Genomic DNA, 12,371 nt, shown 5'->3' on the forward strand with positions numbered 1-12,371 from the left:
ACACGTGTTCATGTTTCATGTGTAAAAAAACACAGTATTTTTCACACAATTTACTTTTCTGTATACCGCTGTTTTCACTGTCCTCAAAACGGCCTGAGAATTTCCTCGTTCTATGAAGTCCCTCATTCAGAAATACGTAACGAGTTCTGATTGTAAAGTTTGAAAAATGGGATCAAGAAGAACAGGACCTTTAAGGCTTTTAGGGAGAAACGAAAGCACCGCAGTGAAGGAAAGAAATGCACTAAAAATCACACCGCTCCAGGTTATTTTTGTCATTGCTGTAGGGTGGCTGTACAATGTCTCCACTCTCTGCAAGGACAAATGTATTGTCCTTTTCAGACACCTGGTAGAACTGCCAGACCGGTGAATGTAGAGAAGCAATTTTAGCTGCGCTTAGGAAAAATTGCCTCGTGAGTTTTGCGTCATCTGATCGGCTTTTATAGAGACCATCAATCGAAGCACCCTTATTGAAAACCTCTGCCCTATAACATGCACTGGGAATGCTATACGTTCATTTTATTTTCCGCATTACAAACATTTTGGCTGGTACAAGTTGTTACACAAATTTTAATCCATGTCCTTTTGCAAATCACAAAAAGCATGAATAAACGACAAACAAATATTAAAAACAATGAACTTCTTACACACTAATTGAGGGCCTGAATGTCGTTTAGGAACATGGGAGGGGGAATTCCCCCCCTAAGTGATTCTTATGGGGGGATTTTTGCTAACTTTTTGCTAAGGGGTGTTGGGTGCTTTTTTAGACAATTTTTAAAAATGACTTGTATCTCGCCTAAATGTTTTCACACTTGTTATTTGTGTTTTTCCAATAAAGCAAATTTGCTTCTCAAGAGTTTACACAACATAAGGAAGCTTGATTTCAATCTTTGAATTACATTGACAAAAGTAGCACAAATAAATACAATAGAATAAGGTATAGAAATACTACAGAAACCGAATTAAGTAATCAAATGAAAATTAACTGTGGATAGGGCTGGGCGATATGGCCAAATATCTCATATTTTATGATTAAATGGCGATATACAGTATATATCTCAGTATTTTCTATGTTTTTCTAATTGGATAAAAGAAAACATCTGTATTTATGCATTTTCTTAAAAAGCCCAATGCAGAATATAATACAAAACATTTTCATATTGAAGGCCATGAAAACAAATATAGTGAACGTAATGCAAAAAAATATTTTAAAATCATTAAAATTAAAATAAATACAAACAAAAGCACAGACTAATTAACCTACATTTGATTACCCCATTACAATAAACTTGTAGGTTTCAAATTCTACACATGGCACATTTATCGTCCAACAACAAATATTTAAGCAATATACATATTATATACTTATTATAATATACATGCATTTTTGTAATTTAGTAATTATTGCACTTCTATACTATTGCGCTCCGTCTGTTTGGCGCACATTCGTGAAAATCTGAAATCTGTCAAGTTTCTAGCATTTACAGATGGAGAACATACTTGTGAAAATGTAAGTTATGCATTGAGGAAAGCACTAGGCCTCAAACAGTTTAAAAACAGTAGGCTATCCATCTGTCAGTCAGCACATGTATCTGTCAGAGCATCTGACGGGAGCTCAAGCTGCTGTAAACTTAATATCTTGCCAGTTATTTTAAAGCTCTTAATATAAAAGCATGGCTCGTGTTTAGGTCAAATTGGATGATGCCCTTTCTCCACAGCAGCTCCCTCTGCGTCCTCCGCTATTTTCAGATGTGCTTGTATTAAACGTCGACGATATAAACGATATTGCCTCATATCACGAGGATACTCGGCAAGACCGTCATTTTGACATAATTTTGTGTTTTACAGTGCTATACGGTCCACGAAAAATAACTTCGTTACCTGCACAACCTGTTTGTGAGGCAGCTTTACTGTACGACTATATGTATGCGCAAAAAGAAAACCCAGTGAATCTCTCAAAGACTGCACGAGCGCTGAATAGTTTAAAATCCCTTGAATGTTTGAATTAGTACGTCTGGTATCGCATGACATGAGATCAATAGGCATTGGGTTTAATGGTAACACTTTACAATAAGGTTCATTAGTTAACATGAACTAATAATGAACTGCACTTATAAACCATTTATTTATCTTTGTTAATGTTAATTTTAACATTATTAAAATCTTGTTAACATTAGTTAATGCACTGGTGAACTAACATGAACAAACCATGAACAGCTGGATTTTTATTAACTAATGTTAACAAAGGTTAACTAATGCTGAACAGAGGTGTTGTTCATGGTTAGTTGATGTTAACTAATGCATTAACTAACGTTAACTAATACAACCTTAATGTAAAGTGTTCCCAGTTTAATTCACTAATAATAGCATGAATTATTCATATTTAAAGGCACAGGAGAAGGTATTCCACGTGTGTACGCACATGAATTTGTTCTTAACCTCATTCTAATGTTAATGACTTTGGAGTATTTTAAATTAGTGACAGCATGCAGGATAGCAGTCTGCACAAAACACGCCCAGACCATCTCCTTAAGGGTTTCCACAAAACCTTTATCCAGCTGTGTATAAGAGTAACCTCACAGCTCAAGCAATAATTGCACTTTTTTTTTACTCTTTCATGATGAAATATGTTTTAAGATAAAAATTCAAATGCAAAAGATTTTCAACTGAACATCATGAAGTGATTTCTGCATCTTTGTGGTTTCATTTGATCACACTTTTTTCGTATTAGAATAATTTTTAATGCGAAATTTATTGATGAAGCATTACTTGCGTAAAAACGTTCAGTTTAGTTTTGTCTAACAGTTTCATTTGATTTTATAACTACTTCGTTAGCCTTGACATCTGTGACCACTTAGGCCCCGTTTACACTGCATAGTTCAAGTGACCCAATTCTGATTTGTCCTTCTCATGTGGCACAGATCGGAAATGACGTGAACGTGTAAGCAGGGAAAAAACGCATTAATTCCTCAGATCGGATTCAGGCCTCACTCAAATGTGGTAATAAATTGTGTCTGCCATGTAAGCGGTCAAATTAGATATTCCCCAGTAAATCAACACCAACTGCGATCAGATGACACTAATGGCTCTCCTCTTTTTTCTCCGCCTTACGAGAGCAATGTTTTGCTGACCTTTAAAGATTGAATAATAATTTAATCTGCAGCCATTGCATATCGCACCGTTTTACTTCCTTTTCCGGGTCAGAATGTCTTGGGCTGCTTCGCCAGTGTATAGTGTAAATGCAAATATCGTATACGGCTTGCTTTTAAAAGAAGATGTTATAAGCCGCGTTTCCACCGCAGGAACTTTCCCCAGGAACTAGGAACTTTGGGGTGGTACTCGGTGTGTTTCGACCGCAGGAACCGGGGTCTAAATGAAGTTCCAGGTAAATATTTCCCCCTCTGAAAGTCCCTGCTCGCAAAGTAGTACTTTTTCAAAGTTCAGGAACTTTCGGGGGTGGGACTTGGGCGCTGAACATGCTGATTGGTTGAGCTGACACAGCATTTTATTTCAACCGGCATTTTTAGAAGTCTTTTACGAGGTTAGTTCAGCGTTCAGTAAATATCAGTCTTGCTCTTTCTGTCCGATGGCGCGCGTTCGTCTCAGCAATCGCACGATCAATGTCCGTAATAGCCTATAATAACATACGTTGTCTTATTTTAAATCTAGCTTTACGAGCTTTCAGAATACGCTTTAGTATCAGTGCTTGTCTCTTTTCCGCAGTTTTGTTAATTACCTCTATAGTAAACCAATACATAACCAGCAAACGCAGCGCTGCTTGAATCTCCTCCATATTTGTTAATGTTGCACACAGTGTCGCGCAAAAATTATTACCGTCCGTTGCTGACTGGGAGGATCAGTCGCGCGCAGTCCAACATCACCGGACTAATTTGCGTAATCTTCACGGTACTTTAGAGCGTAATTTCAGTGGAAATGGGGCTATAGTCACCAAATCGGAATTGTGCATCAAGACCTGCAGTGTAAATGCAGCCTATAACTCGAATTCTAAATTGTAAATGAGAAGCATCAAGAGTCACAAGAAACGATCATTCCATTAATTTAACTTGTTAAAGGGTAAATAAACCCCTGCTCAGAGCTTAACTCCACCCACTGGCAAATTTTGAAAAATGCTGGAAAAGTGGGCAGAGCCCAGCGGAGACAGAGGGGACGAACCGAGGGCGGAGCTGAGCGGAGGGCGTGCACCTGAGACCCGCAGTGACGGATTGATTGACAGCTGTCAGACTCGTTCTCATCATGTGATTGGGGGAAACATTTCTGAGGGCGTGGTGAGCTCGCGCTAGGGGCGCGGATAGTGAGCCGTTGGAAGCATATCTATGGTTGGAGGTACCATCACACGTCACGATGTACCACAACGTCCAATAGGAAAATTCAACTGCAGTAGCCACCGTTCAACCTTAAGAGGGCAGCACTTTGGCGGTTTTACACCATATATTATAGAATTAAAACACTTTATACTCAAATGTCAAAACATTTACTCAAATCAACAAACAGCATTAATAAAGCCCCAGTATTACAGATCATTAACTAAAAAAAAAGTTGGTTTAGGGTTTAGTTACCCTTTAATATTCATGCAAACTTTGTGTTCAATGGCTGGCTTTTGAAACTGCCATTTAGAATAGTAACTAAATGGTATAGCCATCTACAAATCAAACTCCACAAAGAATTGCTTGGTCTGTAAAAAAGTCCAGCATTATCAAAAGCCTGAATTTGTTTGCATGAAACTTATGTAAAACGGTTTCTGTTTAAAATCCACACCAAATAATAAAAATCAATAAATGTGCCAATATAACCTTACAATGATTTTACCTTTGGACAACTTGGCCGCAATTTGTAAATACACACTGTGTTATGCTCTTAGGCTCTGCTCAACATCATTTACCACTAAGCGTAAGTGAATACGTCAAATTTTTCTGCCAAACCTATTATACAAGTGCAACAGGTGCAGGTGCTTTACAGACTTGAAACACAGAAACCAGGTTGGTTGCAGTGCTAATAAAGAACATGAACCTAATGAACCTTGCCTACCAAACTTCCATGACAACCAAGGAGTGACATAAGGCAACCCTCTACAATGCAAGTAAATCACTTGCATATGCCATTATATATAATTATACAATTGCATATAAATAGTATATCAGTCTGGTGAGTAAACTAAAAAATAAACAAGCCAATGGCGATTCTATTGCCAAGTTGTTCGTAGAGGGTTATTAGGTGTGTTTGCTTTGTGAATCACCCGCGCGGTAATTTGATGTCACACACACCGATCGGTCTGTGCAGTGCCACTTCGAGTCAAACACACCTAATAACTGCAGCAGTGTCTGTCCAGGGGCGTAACATTTCCAGCCCCGAACACCCTGTGGAATAAACGTTGACCTCTGAACTGGACACAGATCATTACACATCACTATGGAATGTGTGTGAGGGAGGAAGACGCTCTGGTTACTGTGAACCTGAGCACACACACCAGGAAATCTGGTTCTACAGGCAGGCCAAGCCCAGCCGTGACGCATGAAAGGGAGGGTGTAAAAACCGGCAGCAAACAAAATGGCTGCGTCCCTAACGAAAGTAAACAATTAATCATTTATGCTTACTGGGAGTTTCTCGGGACAGAAAGCTCCAGGTTCCCAGCGGAGGTCTAGGTACAGGACCGGGGCAGCAGGTTTATTTGCTTGAAAGCATATGCATAAATAATAAATGAAACCGTACAGAGTCAGTTGCTCAGGCCAAGAGTCCCACCTCCCCTCATCCATCTCCCCTCTCCTCTTTCACACTTTTGTCTCGCCAGCACTCCTGGGAGCTGTTCTTCCCTACATCTCAGGCTTCACAGCAGCTTCAACTGCTAGTAGAAATAAGTCAAACGTGTTGTGTTTGTGTGTTGCAAACTGCACTCGACACGGAGGGAACTAATCTGTACAAACATCAGCGAGGACTCCATAAAAACAGAGGTGTTTTTTCTCCCCTTGCTTGAACATTTGCTGTGCCATGTTGTGTTTGTTCTAGCGCTTTGATCAGTGACCTAAAGCGACTCCGAACAGGGTCTAACAAATGTCTATTGGAGAACGGAGCCAGGAGCGCACTGGCACACGGTAGGCATGTGCGCAATGTGACTGGAGAACTTTTTTTCCAACTGCAACTGTTCCACATGCCTTTCACGACTCAAACTTCAGAGTGCGAATGTCCAGCTCGCATGTGACATACATTCACAAGTGTCAGGGCTGTTTGTTACGCTAAGAGGTTTAGTGGATGAATATTCAGAGGGTACACAGTTTCATGCGAGCGTTTCATTTACCAAAATGCAACGTTGGTGGAGCAAAATCTGAGATGGATTGTCCATTTAAAGCAAGTTGAGTCGCTTTTCTAAGTACACCTGAAGGACTTTGTCTGGTTAAACAAGCGAAGGACGCTGGGAACTTCCATTCTAAGAACAGCACAGAAATAGATTAAATAAACAAGGACAAAACTTGAGAACTTGATTGAATGTTGGGAATTGAGCGTTGGGAAACATTTCAAAAGTTTCAGTGCTCTGCAGTGAAATCAAGTCAAATAACGTCATAATCGTTTACATATGCTTATTTGCAGCGAGTCGAAGATGAGCATTCACTAAAGTTGCTAAATCATAGCCGGCTGAACCCTCTTCTTCTGCCACAACAAATACACCACCCCCTTCTTCCTCTGAAAAACCCACCCCCACCGCCTGCTTACTCACACACCCCCTCTCTCCCTCCGGGAGGCTGCCTATTCGGAGCTTTTAGCTTTCTTACCAACAATGCCACCCTTTAAAATCACTATTTTGAGGCCAACTCCCAGTAAAGGACGATATTTAAAATAATAATAATCAATGATCTGACAAAGTGACGCTTACGGAATAATCCAAAAGCGAGTCATTCAAACCGAAAGACTACCTATGAATATTAACTTGATCAGGAGTAAACTACAAGCTAGCAGGCAACAAACAAGAGATACTGCACAAGCAAGCAACACCGGTGACTAGTCGTGTACGGTTTAGAAAAAGCTAATTCACAAAAAGCTTATCAGTTGTTTTACCTTTTAACAGGAACGGAGCAATGAGCAATTTTTTCCAAAAGGGCATCCAGCGTCTGAAAATCCAGCAAATCATTGGACTTGGAATGCATTTTGTAATCCATTTATGAGTTCCTCTCGGACCAAAAAGCAAAATCAAAACAGAAAGGGAACTAAAAAAAGGCAAGAAAAGTTCGTCACTCGATCCCAAAACACAGCAACTTCTCGCTCTCAAATCTCCAGTTCTGACGTATGTTTCCCAAAATCCACTGCGCCAAATACATGTTAATCCATAGTTAGTCCACCATAGTCCTGAGAGAAAGGTTTCGTGGTTCTTGAGAAGCCTCTAATCGGAGACTCGCTGGCGAGTGAGAGAGAGGCGCAGAGGCCTGAGGCCGGCTGGATCTGTTAGCTCTGTGCGCCGGTCGGCTCTCTACACCCTCCCCCCGTCGGCAGCACAACGGCCCAGTTGCCACAGGCACTTCGCCCCATTGTGTGCCCACCCGAGGCCTCACCTCACACAAACCACCTCCAGCGGGGGGCCAGAAAGCGGGGGAGAGCAAGAACGAGCGACGTGAAACCCAGAATGCGCACTTTCTTTCTCTCACTCGTTCGCCGAGAGCAGCGTGCTCTTACTCAACAGTGAAAATGGCTCTGGCGCTTCCTCATTGAGAAGAGGCTCTACCCACACACCCCTCCCTCGGCTCTCTCTGGCGCTTGCTCATTCTCTAACCCCTCCCTTCTTTCCCCATCAATAGCTTGAGCACTCTCCACCCTCCCTCTCTCTCTCTCTCTCTCTCTCTCTCTCTCTTCCTGCCTCTTTCACTCTCCTCAGCACACACACACACACACACACACACACACCTTTAGCTCCCCACCCCCTTCCTCCCTCCATTTCACCCTCCCCCACTCATTCTTTTCAGAGCGATCTCCTGCCTGCCTCCCCCACTACACCGAAGGCCGCCTTATCTGCTGCCTCTCCACACGCCGCACACATTCACACATGTCTAGACTGCACGGGCACAAAAAACAAGCCACACTGGGGCTGCCCAACCAGCGTGCAGAAACTGCCAAACTACACGGATGCTCGAGACGCTGATGGGAGGGTTTACAAGGAGTAGAAGGAAACGGTGAGCGAGTGGACCCACGGGAGGATGAATTCGAGGACGACACAGGAACACACCTCCATGAAGCACATTCAAATACTCCTTGGACACCACTCGCTTAATGTGAGAGGATGTTGATTTTGGACAAACTGAGGGGAGTGTATTCATGCTGTCGCTTTCCGATACTGGTGCATGATTCACAAACGTTGATACAGACGGCCTCAAGTTTGGTGTGGAAATTATGAGCGTTTATTTCGCATCAGAGTTCTTCATGTTGAGTTTCAGCCATTTTGGCTTATTAAAGGGGTTAGTTCACCCAAAATTAAAACTGTCATTGCGGTTCCTCATGTGTTTCTAAACATGTTTGTCTGAATGACGATGTCTTCCATGGAAAAAAGCATAAGCCATTCATATGACTCATGTGCTATATTACAAGTCGCCTGAAGCCATGCAGAAGATTTGTGAGAGAAAGTCATTATTCACAAAAAATCTTTCCTTTTTCCACAGAGCTCATTTCTCATTTGTAATTCATTGCAACTCGTTTGCATATTCAAACAAGAGACCCATGAGAACTAAAGGCTGTTGATCTCGCTGATGTTTTGAGCATACGCAAGCGCAAATCATATTTGAGAAGATGTTCAGAAAGTTGCAATTCATATCAAAGCTTTTGTAGATAACACTTTACAATGTAACTACACTAGTAAACACGAACTAACGAGTTAAATTTGTTCCCATCATTGCACTTAATTGTATCTTTATTACCTAACATTAAAGATTAATAAATGCTGTAAAATATATACATATTTCGCTTTTCATTTGAGCTAATGGTAATTGTTCACATTATTTAATGCATTAGCTCAAATTAACTCAATGAGACCTCACTTATTGTAAAACTTGGAATATAGACTGCGACTACCTTATCCAATGTGCAAAAAATAATTTGACCAACTTATTTTTAATATTCAACTAGATTTGAAAATGTAAGTCGACAAGGATACAAGTTGGAGCATGTGCACTGATGGATTCAGTAGCGATTCAAGGTGAAGCTCGCCAGCGGAGCAATTTAAAACAATGGTGAAACCATAATTGAAATATTGATAATTTGGGTCACTATAATAGTGATATGAAATTTTCATACCGTTCCATCCCTAATATCAGCATAATTGTAGAGCGTTGTTACGACGTGCATAGAGCCTGAAGAAATTAGTCAATTAGTCAAGGAACAAGCTCTAAGTTATTCCTTAACTCTTAACAAGTCATATTCAAAATAAGTAAAATGTTTATACTGCAGTTGTACGTTAATATTTGTTGTTTAGAAAAAATGATTTTTACATTGAATAGAACATGAGGTAATCGTTCAACGGAGTCACAGAACAAGCTTGAAATTTCCACTTGTTATTTTAAACTAACTTCGACTTAGGGCTGGACGATTAATCGAAAAAGTAATCGAAACCGAAATTCATAACCTCTAACTGACGTAATTTTCCCATGTCATTTAGTCACGTGACTCCGCCCCGTCAGTCACATCAAGTGCAGTTTGCAGGCACACAGAAAGATTCAGGAGCGGTTATCTTTGTTTATACAATCTGGATGCTCAGTATTACTACTGTAATTGCATGTTTTACACAGTTTATACAGGCAAGTTAATCTGCGTTTTTTTATGCGCTGCTACACACACAGAGACGGCGTGTGCAAGCCCCGAAACTAGATCACTTTCACTTGCGCCCTCATGAAGTTTGTCAATTAAATGCGTTTAAAAGGCTTGCCTGTTTGAACATTGAAGCGATTTTAGACTATTCAAGAACAACCATATGGCAAACATCTCCGATCAGTGCTCGTGAGCTGTTTTGTGTTTTCTGTGACACAGAGAGCAGAGTTGTGTCGTGTCTCTGACAACACGCGCGCGCCCTGAAGCCAGATCACGTTCACTTGCGTCCTCACAAACTTTGTCAATTGTATGTGTTTTAAGGCCTGCCAGTTTGAACATTAAAGTGATTTTAGACCATCGGATGTGTGTCATTATATTGAACTAATGCCTGATATATTTTGACACATGAACACTCATAAAGACAGTAGCTCGCACAGCACATCGCGCGCAGAGAGGAGCGCAGAAACTCATTGTCAACGCTGTCCTGTGATTCATCACTAAAGTAGCTTAGAAACTCAACCGTTATAGCATAAATGTGTCTACTTTTGAACTAAACCACAGCTTCATAATGAATAGAGACGGTATGACTAATTCACACACACACTCAAACACTCTCTCATTAAAGCATTCAAATAAATGTAATGTAGGCCTACTGTGCTAATTTAAATGTATCTGATGTACAAGAAACAGAAATCTGTAAAAAACGGTTACGACCCATAGACAATAACTTCTGCAAAATGACCCATTTCCTTCAAGTATTTTAAAAATCACAAAGAAATGCACTCTCATTAGAAAAAAATATCCCAACTTTAATAGCTGACCATATTTACAGTATAAACCTTATCAGTAAACTACGAGGGCAACAAAAAAATGCAAAATAATCGTTCATTAATCGTAATCAGGGTAAAAGGTTAAATTAATCGAGATTTTGATTTTAATAAATGTAGGCTACAAGGTGACAAAATATAAAAGAAAAAAGAATGACAATCTATGAAAATCTTTATTTCATTATTTTATCTTTGTTATTAAAAACAAGAACAAAGATGCATATGACAAATACAATATAACATACAAATGAAATAAACCATGCTTTATTGTTTCACAGTAGATGTATGTAACAGAAGTATACAAGAAAGAAATTGAATAAACAAACGTAAAAATAAAACAGACTTCACTGTAGAAATGATATATACACTGATTCTTAATAAAGCGACTGAAGTTATTCAGTCAAGAGCAGGAAGTGATTATCTCAAGTTTGGCTGAATCCAAAAATCGCCCCCTATACCCTTAAATATGGCATTATGTGTGGGGAAAGCCATTTGTAGTGGTGTACAAACCATAGTGGACATTATCGAGGGCACTCAATCAATCCCACATTGCACTGCAATAACGAGTGTACAATTGATGTACACTCAACGGCTGTCTGAATTCACTCACTCATTCTCAATCACTCCTTCAAGTGAACTGTATTAGTGGACTAACACAGGGAATAGTGAATGAGGGTTTAGGGCACATATGTCAAACTCAAGGCCCCAACTATCTTTGGCCCGCAGGATCATTCCTAGGTGAACTTTGAAAACAGGGGTTTTCAAGACAGGTGGGAAGCAGAGTATATGTTCGTGGATATGAAGGGTAAATCAAGACCCTGTTACTATTGTGTGTATGTTCAGAAAAGAATAATACATTATTTTGAAAGGTAAATAACTGGAAGGCTTCATAAAAAAATAATAATTCTACAGTAAAAAGTGCTTAAAATATGCATTTCGTTAGAGGAGTTGCTCTAAAGGGCTTGTGTCCACTTTAACGCACACTGTGGCGGCCGAGAAATCGCACAGCAAAAAGGCTTGACGGCGCAATGGGCGGCTCGGTATTTGTATTTTCCCATATAAAAACTTTAACGGTCAATTAAAAAATATTGGTGCTGTAAAATGTGCTTTATTAACCCATTTAGTCGGATTTAACGCACACTTAAATATGGAGGAGAAATAGTGAATTGCTCTTGAGTTACGGTCTTCCAATGTTTGGAAAATTAGGAGTTTGAAAGGACAGGAGTAAATATGACAATTTTCAGTTTTACGTGAACTATTCCTTTAAGAATTACACAATGTTTGTGTGACAGAGTGAGACAACCTCTCATTCCCCTAAAGACCTACAGACTCGACTGTCTCCTCCCTTGATGGCATCAACCCACCATCTGTCCACACACACACCTCATCATCATCATGATGACTCAGGCTAATTTCCTTTCACCCCCCCTTCCCTCTCTGCCACCTTCACCGCACTTTCTGTCACTTTCAGTTCAGGACCACCCAGTTACACAGTGGTCACAGTCACACATGCTGACAGTCAGCACACGGTGGAGGGGAAACGATTGGAAGAGAGAGAGAGAGAGAGAAGAACTGTGGAACGGAAAAGCAGAGGTTTGTGAGCTCCTGTAACTGGTAGAAGGTCACAGAGGGAAAAAAAAAAACCTGATGCCAAAATGAACGAGCACTCCAGGGACTGTCAAAGCTGTTGACAGTCTACAACTAAGGTCTACAAAATAAGACTATTTTGATCAAAACATGCATTTTAATATT

General features: G+C 40.2%; 1 protein-coding gene across 7 annotated transcripts in view; it reads right to left on the reverse strand.

The window, feature by feature from the left end:
• The window catches only part of brd4 (bromodomain containing 4), an 89,296-nt gene that overhangs the window by 45,549 nt on the left and 31,376 nt on the right, over positions 1 to 12,371 (reverse strand). For 5 of the 7 annotated variants that reach the window (XM_079834926.1, XM_079834929.1, XM_079834927.1 and 2 more), the window contains exon 1: positions 7,063 to 7,694. The exons of the other annotated variants lie outside the window; for them this stretch is intronic. In XM_079834926.1, the coding sequence (XP_079691052.1) occupies positions 7,063 to 7,163 (101 nt within the window). In that variant the 5' untranslated portion in view covers positions 7,164 to 7,694. Of the gene's footprint in view, positions 1 to 7,062; positions 7,695 to 12,371 lie in introns of those variants that run through there. 7 annotated transcript variants of the gene reach the window in all.

Source organism: Gobio gobio, assembly GCF_949357685.1.
Source record: "Gobio gobio genome assembly, chromosome: 1".
Classification (NCBI taxonomy): domain Eukaryota; kingdom Metazoa; phylum Chordata; class Actinopteri; order Cypriniformes; family Gobionidae; genus Gobio; species Gobio gobio.